At 35.4% G+C, this 22,137-nt stretch overlaps 2 protein-coding genes across 7 annotated transcripts in view; both read right to left on the bottom strand.

Annotated features, from left to right (window-relative positions):
- Positions 1 to 15,869, bottom strand: part of gfod1 (glucose-fructose oxidoreductase domain containing 1) — a 28,580-nt gene extending 12,711 nt beyond the window's left edge. The window contains exon 1 of the mRNA XM_058766228.1: positions 14,675 to 15,869. Coding sequence (XP_058622211.1) covers positions 14,675 to 14,927 — 253 coding nt within the window. The 5' untranslated portion in view covers positions 14,928 to 15,869. The remainder of the gene's footprint in view (positions 1 to 14,674) is intronic.
- Positions 15,870 to 18,139: 2,270 nt separating this feature from the next.
- Positions 18,140 to 22,137, bottom strand: part of slc12a7b (solute carrier family 12 member 7b) — a 72,072-nt gene continuing 68,074 nt past the window's right edge. For all 6 annotated transcript variants that reach the window (XM_058766166.1, XM_058766167.1, XM_058766162.1 and 3 more), the window contains one exon: positions 18,140 to 21,963. In XM_058766166.1, coding sequence (XP_058622149.1) covers positions 21,872 to 21,963 — 92 coding nt within the window. In that variant the 3' untranslated portion in view covers positions 18,140 to 21,871. The remainder of the gene's footprint in view (positions 21,964 to 22,137) is intronic.

Raw genomic sequence — 22,137 nt, 5'->3', positions numbered from 1 at the left:
TTATAAAGAAATAAAACATATAACAAAAATAAATATAAAAGTATTATATATAATAAAAATATATATGTTTAGAATAAATGTATAAATAAATAATATAATATAATTAACAATACAAAATATAATTAATTCTATTTTAAAATTAATGTAAAAGATTACATATATAATAAAATGGTCATTTGTTAACATTAATGTATTAACTAACATGAACAAACAATGAACAATGCATTTAATACACTATTTATTAATCTTTGTTAATGTTAGTTAATGAAAATACAGTTGTTCATTGTTTATTCATGTTAGTTCACAGTGCATTAACTAACGTTAACAAACACAACCTATGATTTTAATAATGCATTAGTAAATGCTGAAATTAACATTAACTAAGATTAATAAATGCTGTAGAAGTATTATTCATTCTTAGTTCATGTTTACTAATGATGTTAACTAATGAACCTTATTGTAAAGTGTTACCATAAAAATATAAGTTAAATGCATAAATAATAATATAATATAATGATAAAAATAATAAATATGATTAAAAAAACTTTAATTATAAATTCAAAATTAATATAAAACTATTAGATATCATAAAAATATGATAGATATTTATAATAGAAATAAATGTATACAAATAAATGCATACAATTATATAAATACAAAATATATGTAATTCTAAACATTTATGATGTTTATAATAAATATGATATTTATAATAAACTAATGAATAAATAAAAACAGGAAAACTGTTTCTTGGGACTTTCTTGATGCCTAATGTTTATGTTAAAATGAAGATGGCTATTTTTGGGTCACCAAAATTTTTTCACAACAAACAGGTTATTTTGTAATTAATAAATAAAATATACAACAAATAAATAAACAAATATATAATAAAATGATATTTATAACAAATAACAAAAAATGACAAATAAATATAAAATAAAAAAACTATAATAAAATGTATGATGTTTATAATAATAAATAAATAAATAAATAAAAACAGGTCAGCAATTAGTATGAAAATGCATTCAAATCAAATGTGTTTGATTAGCAGTGAAAACCCCATTCAGTGACATATAACTGCAAATGTAAAATCCCTTTAAAGCAGCATCTCTGTAGCTGTGCTGTCATAAACTGCTCTTTCTTGTCGGGCATTGATCTGCTGTCCGGAGGTCTGAGAGTCTCAGAGGAGCAGTTATCCAGAGCCTCACCTTCATCTGATTAAAGCCACACACAAAACCATCACGCTTGCTGCAGAACCACAGCAACGAGGCCGTGCAGATCACAGTCATAAATCACCAGAGTGACATCAAACGCATCGTTATTCTGGACCTGCTTGTAATTCTTTTTCATGCAAATGCACGGACACAATTAGCCGCCCGTCTCTAATTAATCGGTGAGCAAACGCACCAGAACAAAGCCAGTGGGAATGAAGATGTGCTGTTGTTGTTGTATTGAGGAGGTCATTATGCAGGCGTGTGGACGGTGTCTCTGTGGACATTCAGCACGGCTGTGTCCCAGCAGACGGTTATTTGACTCCGTCATCTCTCGTCATGATGTAGTGCGTCTCTCTCTCTATTGTGTCTCAGTACATTCCTCATCGTTGTGATTTTCTAAGCCAAGCGCCTCAAGCTAATAAAGCGGGACGACAGATTCCCCAGGCTTTCCCTTTCAGGACACGCTCCGTCACTGGTCATTTCTGCTCAATACAACTGTCTAATGTACATTGTGTAAAAAATAAATAAAAAATAATAATCGCATTATGAAATTAATATTTTTCTCTAGTACACAATGGCCACTAGGGGTGTGACGAGACGCTTACTCCACGAGAACGAGACGAGACGAGATTTTTACACTATTTTTAAGAAATCCTCAATGATGAAATATATGAATGGAAAATAGTATTTTATTCAAATGAAAATCACAAAATGCAAAACAATTTAGGTGCATTTTGAAACCAACTTGTAATTAATGTTATTTTACTTGTATTTTAATGAATTCTATGCAGTAAAGAACATGCAAACACTGCAAAATGTTTTGCTATAAACTCTACCGACTGGCTTCTCCCCTTTACGATTTCACATGACGGTGGAAGAGATGCAAAGCATTTAGAGTTGTTTGAAAAAATTATATATATGTAAAATTATATTTCTGGCACAATGTCTTTAAGATGAACTTTTATTTTGACGGGTTGCCGTGAATACCTTTACATTTCTGTGTAGCTATATGATATGAAGCTGGTTTTACTCAATGAACGGTAAAATGCTCGCGAGGGACTCTCAGAGCAGTTCTGTAGATGTTGTTTATGTATTTATGTCCTCATTGAGACGGCAGATGATGAATCACCACGAGCGTCAGGCGCTTCAGTGTATGTAGTAAAAAGAAAACGCGTCTCTGCCATTCATTCACTCACACAGAGACTGCAGAACATGCGGATTCATATTTGAATCGACTTTTGCAGCTTAATATTTACAGATACTAGTCCACGTCGCGATTTGATTTAAGTGCAATGACCTACTTTTGATTAATTCATCCAAACTTTGACAAACTCCGTGACATTCCGTGCTAAACTGTAAATTCCGTTTTATAACTGGATTCCGAGATGCATCGCGGAAATCATAGGGCCGTACGCGTCAAGAACCGGGTTGACCTGGTACCGTGGCGTTTTCACTTTTTAGTACCGACTTGGTACCGGTACCGGGTCTTCTGACAACACTAGTTGCCACACAAATGATTTAAAAGTGGCAGGGGATCTTCAATACTAATTTCACCCTCAAGCTCCATCATGCTGACATCACAATTTACGAGACAACTTTTCACCTCGACGAGAAATCTCGTCGCGTTTTAATCTCGCGAGATCTCGTAACACGAGATCTCGTCACACCCCTAATGGCCACAATTATTGGTACCCCTAAAAAAATTCTTATGATTGAAATATCTCTGAAGTATATTCCCATTCATATTTGCATTTTCTTTTTTTCACTCCAGGGTGATTATGAACATGAAATTATCCAGCCATGGCTTCCTGTTTCACAGGAATATAAATAGGAGGAAAACAAAGCCCAAATTCCTTAATCATCCATCACAATGAGAAAAATCAAATAATATATTTCTGATGTGCAGCAAAAGATAATTGAGCTTCACAAATTAGTGAAGTGGCTTTAAGAAAAGAGCTAGAGCAGTGAAAATTCCCATTTCCACTATCAGGGCAATAATTAAGAATTTCCAATCAACATAAAATGTTATGAATCTGCCTGGAAGAGGACGTGTGTCTATATCGTCTAATGCACGGTGAGGAGGAGAGTTTGAGTGTCTAAAGACTCTCCAAGAACCACAGCTGGAGAATTGCAGAAAATAGTTGTGTCTCAGGGTCAGAAAACCTTAAAAAAAAAAATTTAAAAAATAATAATCGCATTATGAAATTAATATTTTCTCTAGTACACAATGGCCACAATTATTGGTACCCTAAAAATTCTTATGATTGAAATATCTCTGAAGTATATTCCCATTCATATTTGCATTTTCTTTTTTCACTCCAGGGTGATTATGAACATGAAATTATCCAGCCATGGCTTCCTGTTTCACAGAAATATAAATAGGAGGGAAAACAAAGCCCAAATTCCCTTAATCATCCATCACAATGAGAAAAATCAAATAATATATTTCTGATGTGCAGCAAAAGATAATTGAGCTTCACAAATTAGTGAAGTGGCTTTAAGAAAAGAGCTAGAGCCGTGAAAATTCCCATTTCCACCATCAGGGCAATAATTAAGAATTTCCAATCAACATAAAATGTTATGAATCTGCCTGGAAGAGGACGTGTGTCTATATCGTCCTAATGCACGGTGAGGAGGAGAGTTTGAGTGTCTAAAGACTCTCCAAGAACCACAGCTGGAGAATTGCAGAAAATAGTTGAGTCTCAGGGTCAGAAAACCTTAAAAAAATAAAAATTGTCAAACAGCAGCTACATCAGCACATGTTGTTCGGGAGGGTTTCAAGAAAAATTCTCCTCGCTCATCCAAAAACAAACTCCAGCATATTCAGTTATCAGACACGACTGGAACTTCAAATGGGACTGGCTAATACAGATTTATTTTCAGAGCCTTCTTTGGACATATTTACCAAGGGTATGAATAATTTTGAGCACAACTGTGTGTGTATGTATATATATACACATACACACATAAATAAATAAATAATGATAAAAAAATGTATAAATCAATCAATATATACATTATTATATATTATATATATTATTATAATAAATGTAAAAATATATATATATATATATATAGTGGCGAGTGGGGCGGGGCTGAGAGCCGTGGGAACAGAGCGAGGCCGGGGGAGTTAATGATAATGAGCGACACCTGTGCCACTCACCGGTCTCGAGTCCCACGGAGGAGCTCCGGAAGGATAAGAGGAGGAGCGGCGACAGCACAAGACGAGAGGGGCCAGGCCTGGACTTTTATTTGTGTGCCGCTTGATTTTCAGTTTTGTGTTTATTTTATTATTAAAGTGTTTAAATGTTCGCCGGTTCCCGCCTCCTTCTTCCCGATCTATGAACTGTGTTACATACATACATGCATACACACTACGTATCAATATATATATCTATGTGTGTATAGTTATATATTGATATATATAGATATATATGCATGCATGTATAATATATTATATATATATATAAAAAAATTATACATATAAGCAATGCATCACAAAATAACAAAATACGCTCATACACACACAAATAAAATAAAGTATTATAAATAAATAAGAAAATAAATAATGTATTATATATAATATTTTATTGAAGAAAATCAGGATAATCAGATTATATTTTTATATAATTTGATATATAAATAAAACAACTTGCAACAAAAAAATCTATATCAAATATGTATCAAATTATATATTATCCTTTCATTTTGTAGAAAAAATGTGTATATATATATGCACATACACACACACACACACACATACTGCAATAATGATATTGCACATACAGTATATATAATGTGTCTTGAAGTGAACTGTTGAGTTTTGATTTGATGTTGACTCAGGGTTATGTGCGGAGGGCAGGTTGGATCGTGTTCATGAGGCTCATGAATGGATTCGTCCTGACGGCTCTCTGGAATCTATTCTCGGTCTGTCCTGATATGACGACACAGCACTGGAAGATCTGGATCATCTTATCCTGCTCAGATACATTACGACACGCACACACTCACGATAAACAATCACTCCTGCACTTCTGATTCTTCCCCATAACAACAAACAGCTCCAGCTCTCCACAGACTGATGTGATGGAGCTGTATCTGAGCACAAAGTTCAGAGTGAATAGATTCACTGCTGGAGACTTTGTTGCTTGTTACTGAAACGTTTTTGGAGACTTCCAGATTAAGATCTTCACCCGCTGCATGATAAAATCCTGATCTGAATAACATCTTCAGCTCTTTTCAGTAAACAGTCTGTAAACCACGACCCTCAACACCCTAGCAACCGCCTAACAATGCCATGGCAACCAGTCACAACACTCTGCCTAGCAACCACCACTCACACTTTCGTCAGAAAATTTAAAGTGACACACGACTCTAAATACAAACATGTGCAGTCAGTCAGATAAAGATCATCCTGTTTCTCACTGAATATATTACACTGAGCTGCTACAGGAACCTGCATGTGATGATCTGTGTTGTGAAATGCACATTTACAGCAGTTATAGTAACGTATATATATACATACACACACACACACACACACACACACACGTGTGCTCTCTAGACTCTCTCTCATTTCTGAACTCTGTTGCTGGTTTTATTGATTCCTGAAAGTCGTGCTGTAGATAGTGTTTATCTGTCGTCTGGCAGTCACTACATGAGAAACCAGCATTTGACTATCACTACTGTGTCCAGTGTATGCAAAGACGACTGTTTGCATAGTCCAGCTGAAATTTCACCTTATCTGAGCGCTGCGGGTAAAAGGTGTGCAGTCGTTTGATTGGCAGCTCAGTGTGTGTTTTGTTCTCTTTGTTTTCTTCAGCGGCTCACTCGCACTCCTCCGTCTTTAGGAGTCAAACCTTCATTACTGAACTTAATTGCAAAGCACTTCACCGCTTGAACTCATTAGGAGTGAGTGCTTTCTGCTAAAATCAACCAGAACTTTTCTTACAGGACTATATTTGGTGCAAAACCAGACAGTATATTTTAGACAGGTCTGGAAAATTCAGTCACTGTATATTCAGAACAGCACACTACTCGCACTAGTTTTGCTGTATGCAGTATGTACTCTGTGCACACTTTTACACAAAATAGAAATAAAAACACTAAATAATTCAGCATTTATTCATAAGATGATGCTAAATAAAACTTGGAACATGTAAATGCAAATTAGGTCATGTGACGAAAACTACTATAATACTGAATTCTGCACAGTACTCATATTACTCAAAACTCATATTAAAGAAATTAAATGTAAAGAACCACACTAAAAAAATTAATTGGTGTAGAATTTAGACAAACAATTTTCAATCAGAAATTGCTAGTAAATTTCACAATTAAGTATAAATATATGGCAAGTGACACACTGAATTAAATGTATATATACACATACATACTCTATACACTGCATGTATAAAAACAATAAAAAAATTATAAAAAATTATAAACTTTTAAAAAAAGTATTTTCTTGTAAAAAAATAATGTATAAAAATATATATATATTTTATAGTGTACATAATGATAAACAATTACGTTTAAATTCTACATAATAACAAGAGACCAGAATATATACTTCTGCAAATCATAAGCTGGCCTTATGGAAATTAATTATTTATCTCATAATCATCTATGCATTACTGTACTCAATAATACTCTCTCTCTCTCTATAATATATACATACATATACATACATACATATATACATATATACATATATATATATATATATATATCTCAACAGTTTTTCCAATTTTGCATAAATTCCATAAAAGGGGACGCTGTGATCAGGAAGGACGTTATCAGACGTCGTGGCATGAATGAGGTTTGACCTCTTTGCCTGAAGTCAATGACAGCATGAGAGTCTGCTATTCACATTACTGCCGTTACCCTCAACACTTCCTGTTTCTCATTTCCTGTGACATCACACCATGTCACCAGGATGCTAAAGCGACCTTAACCACTTATGGAAAGGTAGCATGAGTCCACCCACACGCAGACCCTTCTCCAGTGCCAGAGGACAGGAAGTAGTCACATACCACAGGAAGTGAGAGTGCATGCGGCTTCGCTGTGCATGAAACCTGGCACTATTTGCCCTGAATGACATCCAAAAGCTTTGCATATAACATCACATATAATTAAAATAAACTGTCTTAACCAATATTTATGTTTTACGGTTATTAGAATATTGCACCAACACCAGTGTTATTTTAGTATTGAGACACGATGACAATTTTATTTTAAATTAATATTCTGAATTAATTTCATTATTTTTAAAATTTAATATTGGTTAAAGTTTAGTAATTTTGTTGTCCATTTTGTCTATATAGTTTAAAAAAATAATAATAATTTTAGTTATTTATTATATAAACTAAATGAAAATTAGCAATAAAAGTAGTTTATAAAATATTTAATTTTATTTATATATATATATATATATATATATATATATATATATATATATATATATATAAATAATTCTTTTCAATTTTCATTTTAATTCTAGTTAAAGTTTAAGTAATTTTGCTGTGTGTTTTGCCATTCTTAATTCTATTTTATTTTTTTCAGTTAGTTATTTTAGTACAGCTAGTATTTCAGTAACTAAATAAAAAAGACAAATGTTTCCCTGGAAACTTGCTGAAATAAAACGAGTTATATTTGAAAATCTAGTAAAAATGCAATAATCTAAATAAAAAAAACGTTACTGCATTTTTACTAGATTATTGCATTAACACTGTTATTTTAGTATAACTGAGATACTATTACATTTTCCTTAATGTTTGGTATTCATTTTTAATTTTATATTTTCTGTTTTTATTTTCATTTTAGTTTTGCTGTGTTTTTGTCATTTTTAATGTTTTTTTAAATGTCTACAAAGTTTTTATTCATTTTTAATTCAGTTATACATAAACTTAAAACAATACAAAATAAAATATAAAAATCAAAAATATAAAAAAATAAATATTTTATTGCAGTTAACATTTATTTTATTAAAAGTAATGGAAATGTATTTTACAGTATTAGTTTTAGTTCAAATGTAGGAAAATTTGAGTTTGACATCACATGAACAGAGACAATTGTTTGCAGAAATAAGACTGTAAAACATGGTAAATTATTCACTTTTCTTAAACAAAATCAGGCAACAGAGATATTAAGTAGGAACATATGCAATAAGTAAAAAAAGGCCTTTATTTGCGGAGTGCCACAAGCTCAAATGCACAAAACCCATGTGTACCAAAACTACTGCAAACCTGCTGCAGTGCACTAGTGTGAGTTCAGTCACAGATCAGCCCTGCATGAGTAGCGAGTCTCTTCCGTCCACACGCGCTCAGGAATGCTCACTTGTCAGTGCACAGAGAAAGCCGCTGAAAGCGATTCATCGGAGCGAACAAAGAGAATTTCACAGGACTCACAGAGCGTTTCTCCCAGCAGACATTAGCATGTAAATAGTGGTCTGGAAGGCTTAACGCGGTGGGCCGGGGTCTCCCCAAACAAGCGGCCGTATTCAGCGGAAGCATGGGAACGGGACCGTCCCGGCGTCTCCGGGGGCTCACACCATATAGACCATATGAAGGAAGTCATGCTGTGAGGAGCCTGAAAGACCTTCAATAAGGTGTTCAGACGGAGAAACAGAAGTCATTTGAGATATTTCAGTCAGAATGACTAGAATTAGACGTCTCTGGCTAAACCTACACATTCATAATGCCCTGCATTTCCGTGATGTGGAAAACACAGACAGAATACAATCATAAAAATTGAATTTACTGTATAACTCACAAACTTTGGATGAATAAATGAAAATGAGGGCTGTATCGAATCACTAAATGGACTAGTGTCATAAGTTTGGTTTAAGTTGAAGAAATTGTAAAAGAAATATCTTACTATTGAACAGTAGAATGTGCTTCTCAAAGTAAGAATAATAAAAAAAATGTATTAATAAAACGTCATTTTCAAAGAATATCACTTAATTTTTATTTTAATTTTAACAGTACACATCTTTTGTGCAGCACTTCTTTTGGACTAAATAAAAGGAAGCGTTACATTTTCATTTAATTACACAATTCAATTGTTAATGTTTTGTGCCTTAATTTGATTACCACCATTTTTGATAATAAATTTGCATTAAATCATAAATCCAGTAAACACAGGATTTTTGAAAAAAATTAAACATTTCATAGGGGCCTATTATTGTAAAATAATTCATGTATTGCATTTTTGCTGAATTACTGCATTAACACCAGTGTTATTTTAGAATAACTAAAGAGATACTATTGCATTTTTACTAATATTTTGAATTAATTTTTAGCTTTGTTACAACCTCAAAATGCAGAACACAGATGTGCCAAAACTACTGCAGCCAAGAAATGAACTGCTTATTTTAAAATGTTTACTTTTTTTTCATATTTACATGATTAGTATTTGCAACAAAATTCTAAAATTGAACATTTGAATTTAAATTTTTATTCAAATTGTATTCATTCAGTTGATTAGACACTCTTTTGGTTATTAAAACAATAAGTAAACACATTTTTGGAGAGCTAAAATTTTAATTTAACCCTTAAAAGTGAATCCAGAAAAATAAAAAATGGAAAACAGAATTAAAAAAAAATAAATAAAATTTGAGGGGGGAAAAAAATGGATTTCATAGTGCCCAAAATTATAATTTTTGTTAAACTTATATCTATTGAAACAATTTAACAACTATTAATATAAGTAGATATACGATATAAACAGATAAAATAGATCAAATGAATAGATTTCAATAAATAGATTTTAAAAATTGAATCCAGAAAAATAAATAAATAAATAAACAGCATTTGTGGAAAAAAAGTAAACCATATGTCAAAGGGCCCTACATACACACTGCTATACATCCTTTGCTTTTAGAAAACAGTATAATTCGTCACATACTGTACATCATGGACTCACTAAGGAACTGCTCTATTCTTAGACGCTCCCTCCAGTTCTCAAAGATGAGCGAGCGTCTGTTTGTGCCGGTGGACGACAGCCAGCCTGACATCCGATACACCGCAGAACCACGGCCCACCGACACACAACACAGCAGGACTCAATCACAGCACAGCAAAAACACACGCCGCAACAGATATATGCTTTATACTAGAAACTACATGATAGAGTGGCATGGTTTGTTGTTGTTGTGGGTGTTTGCATCATGCACAATCTGTTCAGAAGTCGTTCAATGTCATGTTTCATTTTCACAGACCAAACCTTTTGGGACTTTTGTGGAAAAATGCTTTTCTGATGCAGCAGCAATTGAAAGAATAAGAAGATATACAAGATTATAACATATTAGTCTGTCCCTCACATCCTCACTTTCATTCATGTCAAATTATAAATACATTTTAGTGCTGTCAATCGATTAATCGCATCCAAAATAAAGTTTCAGTTTACATAATGTGTGTGTATACTGTGCATATTTATTATGTATATATGAATACAAACAAATGCATGTAAATATTTAAGAAAAATATATTATGTTTACTGTATATATTAAATATATTTGTATATAATATACAAATATGACAATATAAATATATAAATGTGTTGATTTTAAATGCAATAAAAACCACAATATTAGAATGTTAGAATATAATATTATATGAATGAAATGAAATAATATATATGAATATTAAGGCTGCATGATTTGGGGATTTTGTCCAGTAGAAATGGTAATTGAGCTTGTTTGTAAACATGCACAATTGGGCCCAAAATGTTATGTCAATGTGATTATAAAATAACAATGATAATTAAAAAAAAAAACATAATATTAATAATAATTATTATTATTATTAAAAATATTATATTAAAAATTATATTTAATTATTATCATCTTGTATTATATTATTTAATTATTATATACTATTATTGTTATATTAAATATTATTACACACACACACACATATACATATATATATATATATATATATATATATACATATATGTGTATGTTAAATAAACTAACAAAAACTAAATATTGCAATTATTTTATTTTAAGGCAAGATTATTACTCAAATGTTTCTCTGTAAAATCAAGTATTTAAGAAAAACGTTCAGTATGTACTTTCAGTGTGAGTGTGAGAATGAGGACAGACACTGAGTGTAGAGACTGAGAATGCATTCAGAGACGCTGGTCCTTTAACACAGTGAAGCTGAATCAATCCAGCGGGACAGATGCACTGGAAATGCTAATGTATTCCACGAGAGCCGCTAGAGCTCCACTTTCATAATCCGCCGCTCATGAGACGCTAAGAGCCAGCACAGGCCGTGAAATCAGAGTGAGAGGAGAAGAGGACCTGATAGAGGACTGCATCGGCGCATTATTCAACAGCCAAAATGGAGGATGAAATAGAGGTCTCGAACTAAACCCAACGCAAACCTGAAGCTTTTTTTTCTTTTTTTTTTTAAATAACAATAATTGCATTTTAAATTGCAATCACTATTGACACCCTCCCTCCCTTAAATCATGCAGCCCTAAGGTGACCCTCCAGGCAGAATGCCTTCTGAAAAATGCAGTAACTTCCAAGAAAGACCAAGACTTCCCGTCACTGACCCGCTCAAATGCAGCCCAGCAGGACAGACAGGAACGCTGCATGTGTATCACACACATTTGCAATCAAGTTGCATCAGGCTGCTGTTGAGTGACTTCAAATGCGTTTCTGTCGGTACGTTCAATCTCATTCATCTGATCTTCAGCTCAAACTCCCGTCCCGCTCACATTCCTGCTCATTATCCTTATCAACGCGCCACACAGAGTAAACAAGCAAAGCGTGAGATGAAAACCTTCAAAAGAGGAAGTGAGCTTTCAAACTAGTTTCTGAATGAGAAATCTGCCGGTTTATGCTTTAGTGCAGCTGCTGTTAATGCATCTGACCATCACGAGATGACGAAGATGACCATTATCCCATTACAACAACTGGGAAAGAGCCTATGTTGCTTTAAAGGGAAAGTTCACCCAAAAATAAAGATTTGCTGTTCATTTACTCACCCTCAGGCCATCCAAGATGGTGACTTCTTTCTTCAGTAGAAGATTTTTAGCTGAAACTGTGGTCCTTAGTGATTCGTTAAATAAAAGTCAGCAGCTACCATCACTTTGAGAGTCAAAAAAAGCACATACAGGCAACTCAAAATTAATACCCATGGCTCCTGATGATATATTGAGGTGCAAGAAACTGAACATATTCACAACATTATCACCTGTAATGCAGAGCCTCGGGCAAACGGTCTCACGAGGGATGTCCGGTTCACCAACTAATTATTCTTTTGAACCGATTCTTTTTAGTGAACTAGTTGAACCAGTTCATCAAATCAGACTGGACCGTCTGAAAGTTACTCAATCAAAACTCACTTTCAGACGCCTGACAGTCACTCCGACTCAAAATGAGTCAAAACAGAGCTTATCTGATCCTGTGATGAATGAACTCATTCAGTGCTCCAGTTCGAAAGAATCAATTCACAGAAAAGAATCGTATTTCCCCGTTTGCCTGTAATGATGTTGTAAATATGTTCAGTTTCTTGCACAGACTTCATAAGACCTCAATATATCATCAGGAGCCACGGGTTTATAAAACGTATACTTATTTGACGCTCAAAGTGCTGGCTGCCATTGACTTGCATTTTCTGAATCACCAAGAATTACGGTTTCAGCTCAAAATCTTCTTCACTGTTCCACTGAAGAAAAACGCTAGCTACATCTCGGATGGCCTGAAAGCGACTGAATTTACAGTAAATTTACAGAACTATCCTTTAAAAATGCTGTCTGTTTAGACAGCACACTAGATTTTGATGGAGTGCACTCAGTTAATATAATACACTGTCCTCGCTTTAACATTATCTTAATGAGAAAAATCAATCTTTCGGATTTAACCGGATAAGCTGAACACATGGACACGAGCACAGCTTAAATATTTGCTCTAAAGTACATGTTTGCTCAGAGCTGAACACTCACAACGGTCTTTTACCTCGTTTACTGACACATTTCACAACTTGACCAGAGTAAAGCTTGACGGTGAACTAATCCAGCACCAGATTCTACAACACAGCCTATAAAACAATGGAAAACGTGTCTATTTTGGTTCTTCAGGAAGGTAAACATGTTGTCCTAGAAGCGCATGGAAACCCGTGTGACGTGATTTTACCACCGCAATCAAACTCTGCTGATAAACAGTCTCTGAGTGCGACGAGGCCTTATGAGATTCTTATCGTGATAAATCACAGCTAGATGACGAGAACGTGACAAACCTGACCTGACCAGAATGACAACACAGCTGCTGTTAAGAGGAAACACATCGACAGCAATGCACTCATTCACTCACATTTTTAAGACAACTTCAAGGTTTGAGTCTAGAAGTTTAGTTTAAATCTTGAAGCACCTAGCAAACACACGACCTCCTTACAATATCCCAGGCTGGCACGCTTCGCTCACGTGTGCTTCAGAAAATGTAAAAATGTATGTCTAGCTCTAATAGTGATTAATGCCGAGTCTAAATGTAACGCTGTATTTCAGCACAGAGAGACGTGACCGAAGAAAGTCGGAGGATAATGGTTCCTGTCTGAGGTTATTTTAGGCTCATGCTCCTGATCCCAGAGATGAATAATTCTCACAGGTTATTTCTGACTGTCACCGGACACCTGCAAACGTCAGTCGGCCGTCTCATCTACTGACTAGACAACAGACTCCAGAACCAACACATGAGCGAGCAACGGACAAAAACACACGCCTGAGATCTGAAGAAGCAGATCTAGAAGATCACATGAATCATTACTTACTCAGCGGAAGACATTATTGCACGGCTCTTTCAAAGCTTTAATAGAGAAACACTTGAAAGTATCAACAGATGTTTCTCCTAAAACATGCAAACGAGTCACTACTCATCAACCAGTAAGATTATAGAGCTTTGAACGAATGTGGAAATTAATATTATTTGATGAGAAATTATTGAGATCTCTGATTGCAGACTTCTGAGCACAGTTGAGACGCTGTTGAGATGTCTTCTGAAGCTCATTGTTAGAGTCTTTTTCTCAGAAGAAGCAGGAGACACAAGCGATGTTCTCTGTCGTGCTCTTTATTTAATGTCACTGCTGTCTAGGAGGAACAACTGAGATATTAATGAGACTCTAAAGAGATATTTAATTTGCATGTCCATAAAATGATGGACAAACTTCCTTAAGGCCTTTTACACCAAATGTACGTATCATGAGCAGGTCCAGTCTATCAATGTCAGTTTCACCATTGTGCGTTTCTTAATGACCAAAAAAAATACAATTTATGATGCAATGGCTGGTGAAGCAAGTCAGTCTGCTTTTTATTTTTTTTTGATAGTCATATATTAAAGCCACACCTAAGCTGACAGAAACAAGATCTGACACGCGCTCTCCTTCATGAGAACCATCAGAGGAACATTGTGCAACTCATCCAGTGTTATTAGTAGCCTATGCGCCACTCACCCAGCGTCTTCACGGCGATCTGTCTCGTGAGCGGCGGAGGCAGGTTGATGCACACCAGATCCACATCCGGATGCAGCAGCACGTCATCGATCCGGTTAGTGTAGAAGGGCACGTTCATGTCGCGCGCCAGCTCCTCCGCCTCCTCCTGCGTGCGACCCCACAGCGCCTTCACCGAGAAGCCCTCGTTCTTCAGCAGAGGGATGATGACCCGCGCCGTCAGACTGGTGCCAAACACACCCACACCGGGCAGCATGACTGTCGCGCGCGGATGCTCACACACCGGAGGCGGCTGACCCGGCGGGTGCGGGTTCGAACCCTGATGCGTGAACTATGACCATTGCGCCTTTGGGTTCCTCCCAGCTGTGTAAAACCTCTGTAAATCAATAATTATTCATTCAAAGGTGAGAAGTATTCATCCACCTGCACACTGAGACCCGCGTCTGCGCATCTGTAAGCGATCCCGGTTTGAATGCACGCGATGATACAATATTATATTCACAAATGCATTTGTATCCGCTTCGGAATCTGCGCGACGCGCCACACTCGCGTCGCGTTCCCTCTGTATCATCCAGAAAGACGCAAACGCATCGCTGGCGAGGTCAATACGTGCGCGTCACGATGCAAATGAAATCCAGATAGTATTTCCAAAACGTTCCTCCGAGCGTTGTAGCGTCTCTGTACCTCTCGCTATCAATATTGCGATCATCTACTGCGGCCGGTGCAGAGTTCCGCCCTCCCCGTTAACCCCTTCACAACCGGAGCCACCACCAATCCTACTACAGCGAAGGCTTGCTGTGTGAATATTAATTACGCAGAGTGGCGTCCGACAAAGAGGAACGTCTGATTGGCTGCCGGAGGGTGGGCGCTGGGTCAGCTGGCCAATCCGAAGGCGGCAGAGGCGTGGTTTGTGAAAATTAATCACGTTACGTAACGGGACGCTGTGAAGGTTACCAAGCAACGTCAGCGTAGTTGAACGATTAATATTCATAAGCCAAGCCTGCGCTGTAGTAGGATTAGAAAAGGCAGCGGAATTATGCATACAGCTCGTTTGATCACAGCGGGAGACAGTGACTGCAGTGGATGGAAACACAATAACCCAGCGAGGAGATGACACATTAATTAGCTATTATTAGGTTAAAAACATTTAATAAATGGCAAAAAAGACAATAAAGGGATCATATGGAGTATTAGAGCAACAAAAGGTGAATGAATTAAAAATGGTATATTTACAAATGCACATAAACACAGAACTATATTATATAACACATACTATATATATATATATATATATATATATATATATATAATATTTTAAATTGTTTATCATGGAATTATGTATATTTACAAATGCACAAACACAGAAATATATTATATAATGCATACTATATATAAATTATTTAAACATTATATATGGGTATTTCTCTTTCTCTATTTTTATTTCTAAGTGTTGCCTTTCTTGGCCAGGGACCATTTGAAAAGAGACTATAGTCTCAATATGACCCCCTGGTTAATATATATATATATATATATATATATATATATATATATATATATATATATATATATATATACACACATATTTTAAATTGTTTATCATGGAATTATGTATATTTACAAATGCACAAACACAGAAATATATTATATAATACATACTATATATAAATTATTTAAACATTATATATAATATATATTATATAATATATTTAATATTTTAAATTGTTTATCATGGAATAGTTTGTATAATAAATAAATGTCATATTAAGATAGATTTCGAGTGTCACTGTTTAGGATTAAAATCTCACAAAGCTCTAAACATTGCAGCATTATTTCCAAAGACGATTCAAACCTCCCCATGAGTCAATATTCAGATGGAAACTACAGTAGCAGTGAGTCAATATCAGCCCTGGTTTTGCCTGTTACAAAACTCGCTTATGGCAGAACTGAGGAGGAGGAGGAGGATGATGAATCACTGGACAGATAGTTTGTGACACTGATTCAGAAACACATTAAGCTTCACTTTGACCTATGACCTTCTCATCGCACCTCATCAGAAGAGCTCAAAACTCACTCTTAAAATATTGGTTGACTGATTTATCGCTGCTGAAAATAGTAGCATTAATGAAAATTTTTTTTTTTTTTAAATCAAGTGAAACACTGAAAATGCACTTTTTTATACTCATTGTGTGCGAGTATGTGGGTATCAAATAACTTTCTTCCCGGTAACGTTTGTCTTTGACTCGGTTCTTAATGATTTAATCAGCCGCTCGTGTCTCTGATCTCACTGTGTGCTGCTGTGATCATGTGATGTCCATGTGAGTGTGAAACAAACCCTAAAACACATGGGAAAGTGGGACAGGAATATATTGTTTTATATACTGTGTTATAAAGATTAATAGTCATTGATCACCGAGACTTCACAAATAAACTCTGCTTGGTTCATATAATAATTTGTATGAATTGTCAGGTAAACATTTGCTTTAGAAAGAGATCGCAATAAAGGAATGGGATGGAATCATAATTTGGAATTTATCCTAATAGTATCACACAACTATCCTTCAAAGAATAGGATTATAAAATGTACATTTAGGAAAAAATACTGAAAAAATGTATATATATTTATATATGGGTTGGGCAGGTTTTACATGATGTATTCCTGTATCCTGAAACCAAACAGAACAAATATCGATTTGGTTGATGGTTTTAGACCTCAGACCATCAAAAGTCAATAAATGCATGTTCAAAGAAAAAAGACAGTAAAACATAACCAGTATCTGCAGCTAGACTGAACCCACACCTTTACTTCGACTTTAAGGCCACTATTTTAGCGCCACCTGGTGTTGGATACATGCAAAACATTTTTTATTGTGATGTTTTAATGCAGACTAGGCTACACACACACACAGAAATAGACACACACAAAACATGCTAAATATCTTTTTTTCTTTTAATGCAATCATTATAATTTAAGCTCATACTCAAACTGCATATATGAAGTGAAATGAAGTGAAGTGAGGGCCAAGTACGGCGACCCATACTCAATTTGTGCTCTGCATTTAACCCATCCAAGTGCACACACACACACACACACACACCGTGAACACACACCCAGAGCAGTGGGCAGCCATATTGCTGCGGCGCCTGGGGAGCAGTTGGGGGTTCGGTGCCTTGCTCAAGGGTCTCACCTCATTCGTGGTATTGAAGGTGGAGAGAGCGCTGGTTATATCGCAACCTTTGGGTTAAAAGTCCAACTCTCAAACCATTAGGCCACAACTGCCCCATATAATATTTATATAAGATTTTTTTGTTGTTTAAAATAGTTTCAGAAGAATGTCTAATCTTCCCACCTACACTGAAATGCTCTGCAAAATTCCCCTGTTGCATCATTCCTGGAGCTACTTCCTCTTACTGTGCATCAAGAGATGAAATGAGTCAGAAAGCATTGAAATCAAGACTTCTAGGCTCTGACATAGTGTAGCACTTTTATTTCATATTACTCAGAGGCACGAATTTCACTTAAAGGGAGATCCTTCACTACACACCCACGAGTAACATCCTACCAGAGTCTGTGACGCTCGCTCGCCGAGAGCTTCTCATGACGCAGATCTCAGATTAGTTCATGACCTGAGAGCAGCCTCACCTGACACACACACACACACACACACACACACACACACACACGCACACGCACACGCACACTCATGTGGTCTTCTTTCAAACAGACAGGATTCTGAAATGACAGATGATTCTTATTTAAACAAAAACAAACAAAAAAAAACAAACATGACCCATCGTACAACACTGGACACGAGTAAAACCATCACTCACTGTGAGGTAGATGACATTGAGTGACCTACAGACAGAACATACAGCCTGTTCACATTTCTGTGCTCATTTTGAAGAAAACATGGATTTACACACGAGTAAAAACATGAAACATGGTAAAATGTGTTAAATGAAACTGAAAATACTCAGTATCCATCAATATATGGCATACACAAATCTGAGAATCTGCCATTTCCAAAATCTAATGTAAACCTGCAAATAAACAGTTTTAGAGTTTTAAAAAGTAACAGAAAATGTTATGTTATAATATTATTTCATATATATATATATATATATATATATATATGTGTGTGTGTGTGTGAGTATAAACATGAAATCATTTTAAATGCATTTTAAAAACAGCTGTATTTTCCTATGATCTCAAGAGTTTTGAACCCCACTGGTTATATATTCTAAAGATATTGCAATAAATTGTGCCAAAAATTTGCATAGAATTTTGAAATCTATGCAGAATTAGAATTCTATTTAAATCCACAGAGTTTCCGAGTGGTTCTGTCTACGATTAAACACACTACATGAGGAAATTCCAATAGCCTTCATCATCATCATCATCCTCTACTTTGTTTTATTCTGAAATTTACATTTTAATCACCATATCTTTCAGTGAGGTCACAGATGACACAAACACCTCAGTGTATCTTCGGTGAATGAAAGAACAAAGAAAGGGGAATCTGTAACTGTACACATGTATGTTGAATCAGTTCAATAACCTTCAGCTCCTTTAAAAAAACAACAACTCCTCAAAGTTTCCAATTTACAAAGACAGAAAACTATGGCATGTAGAATGAATGACAGAAATGACCACATAAAATAAAATAAACACATTTAAAAAAAAAAAAAAAACACAATATCCCCAGATTTTCCATGCCCTAATATTCACAATTTGTCCTAAAGGGAAACATTCACCACAGCTGAGCAGTGCAGAAACGACACCCTCAGAGAACATAAGATAAGATGATCTAAGCACATCCGTCTGCCTCCTCTACGTCACGACACACTGTAGAAAATACAGTAGTAATGTCCTGGTAACAAAATACTGCACCGCTAACGGGTTTCAAAGAAACTGCCGGGTATAAACTCCGAGACGGACCTTCAACATCTCAAACTCTGATGCAAACAAACCCACTGAAGGAGCAGCAGCTGATGCTGTTTGACCTTCTGCAGTTTCTTATCATTTATTTTTGGCACACATCTTCCTATAATTCTGAATCAGATGCTATCGTTCAAAAGTTCGGGGTCGGTAAGATTTCTTGAAGTCTCTTCTGCTCATCAAGGCTGCATTTATTTGATCAAAAATACAGTAAAAAATTGAAATATTATTAGAATTTAAAATAACTGTTTTCTTTGAGAATATGTGTTAAAATGTAATTTTCAGCATCATTATTCCAGTCTTCAGTGTCACATGATCCTTCAGAAATCATTCTAATATGTCGATTTGCTGCTCAAGAAACATTTATGATTATTATCAATGTTGAAAACAGTTCATATTTTTGTGGAAACCATGACTTTTTTTTTTTTTTTTCTCAGGATTCTTTGGTGAATGGAAAGTTTAAAAGAACAGCATTCATTTGAAATATAACTATTTTGTAAAATTATAAAATGTCTTTACTGTCACTTTTGTTCAATTTAATGTGTCCTTGCTGAATAAAAGTATATTTCTTTTAAAAAAATAAATAAATCTTTTGAACGGCAGTGTATGTTACACGTGACACCGTGTCCTAAACAAGCTGAATAAATGCAGAAAACAGACAAAAGTCACAGCCAATCAGAATACTTCAGCTGTTTAATATGCAGTGATTCTGGACCAATCAGGCGTGTCACAGCTGAGATTGACGGATAAGACTTGCTGCTTGTTGCTTTATTGCCCTGTAAGAACACGGTGCATAAAAAAAAAAAAAAAAAGAGCAACAAAAATAAAATGTTGTAAATCTTTCTAAAATTGCTTTCTGATTGTCTAAATCTAAACACAATCATTCCTAAACCTGTTTAAAGTGAAGTGTGTAATTTCTAAATATAATAAGGTTTTTCAAACAAATATTAAACACTCCACCAATCTGCTATTGGTCAGAAACTAATAGCTCCGCCCCCAAATTCACTCCATTGGTTGAGCAAATGTCCAGCTCTCTTCACACAAACAAACAAACAAAATGCAGTTCCATTTGGTGCCACTAGGAATAACACACCTCGGCTTCAATCCTAATAGATTGCTTTTGTTAACTAGACGGTTTTACACATTACTCTACTAGTAATGCCGGTTAATTAAGGATTCTCCATGTGCAACACAATAACATCATGAATGTCAAGACAGAGACTAAATTTCATTCCAGCTCAAGGGAAAACACATTTATTGCTGAGAGTAGGAGATTTCGCAGTGCTGGTTCTGATCATCAGCAAACGCTGTGCTGGACAGGTCAGCCGTGCCCTGTGCTTTTATCACATAATTAACGGAAAAAAAAATGAATAAAAAAAAGTGCAAATACAGCTGAAATCATCCAGATTAAACTGATTTCAGTGATTCATGCCGAGATGGAGCCAAATGACGAGACCAAACATTATGGCTTTTCTCCTTATACGCTGTTCGCGTTAAACATTTCAACTTTTATAATACAAAACCCTCGATAAGTGGACGTCACGCTCGGCTAGTGATGACTTGATAATGAATAAAAGTTATTGCACAATCCGTATCATGAAGTCAGTAACGTCATCCCACACATTCATCATCCGCGCTGCATTATTGTTAAAATTAGCCGACGTGAAAAACTCAAACAATGATAACAGTAAAAGTGCGTTTTCGTAACTCAGATATGGATTCGCGACAAGAATACACTCGTTCCGCAGCCTGGTTCGTTAAAAGTAGATGTTATTTTGGGTATCAAGCGACAGTTTGAATCGTAGCGAGCATACGCAAATAAAAAGCAATGCAGGATGGAGACGAATGAATCGATATTAAACAGGCATTAGCAACAAACTCAAATTTTACTTTTATAAAACGCACCTGCTTTAAGCCTTTGGATTGTACGCGCTTCAAAAAGTCTTCATCCTCTTGAAAAACCAAACGATGTTGCACAATAAACAAACATAAAAACTAGCACAGATAGTACGAACAAACAAAAGAAAACAATAAAAGAGTCATAAATTAAAGTGTCGCGTTACGAATTGAATCATCGTTCGTCTCGGTTTCTTCACGTTGTCTCTCTTCAGGAGGGCCGCAAAAGTCACTGTCCTGTACTGAACGCAGCCGGACGTAATGCCGCTGGAAACCCCGACCGCTAGCTTTCTCCATGATGTCCGGCTTTGCTGTGGGAAAAATAAAAACTGAATTCCTGCCTGCGGGGCGTCGGGCTACAATCCGCTTTATGAGTATATGGTGATGACTTCACGACCGCCGCCACGCACCAACAGGACCCGGTTGAGACCCTCCATCAAAACCTCCAGAAACTCCATATCTGAGTCGCATCAGTCAAGGAAAAACTTTGTGATTCAAATTATATATACAGTTTTTCCCATTCATTAACTAGTATATAACCCATATATTATATATATATATATATACATATACATACACACACACATACACATACATATATACATACATATATATACACACACACACACACATA

Source organism: Onychostoma macrolepis, chromosome 24, assembly GCF_012432095.1.
Source record: "Onychostoma macrolepis isolate SWU-2019 chromosome 24, ASM1243209v1, whole genome shotgun sequence".
Lineage (NCBI taxonomy): Eukaryota > Metazoa > Chordata > Actinopteri > Cypriniformes > Cyprinidae > Onychostoma > Onychostoma macrolepis.
Note: the sequence above shows the minus strand (reverse complement) of the source record. Positions and strands in the feature narration are given on the sequence as shown.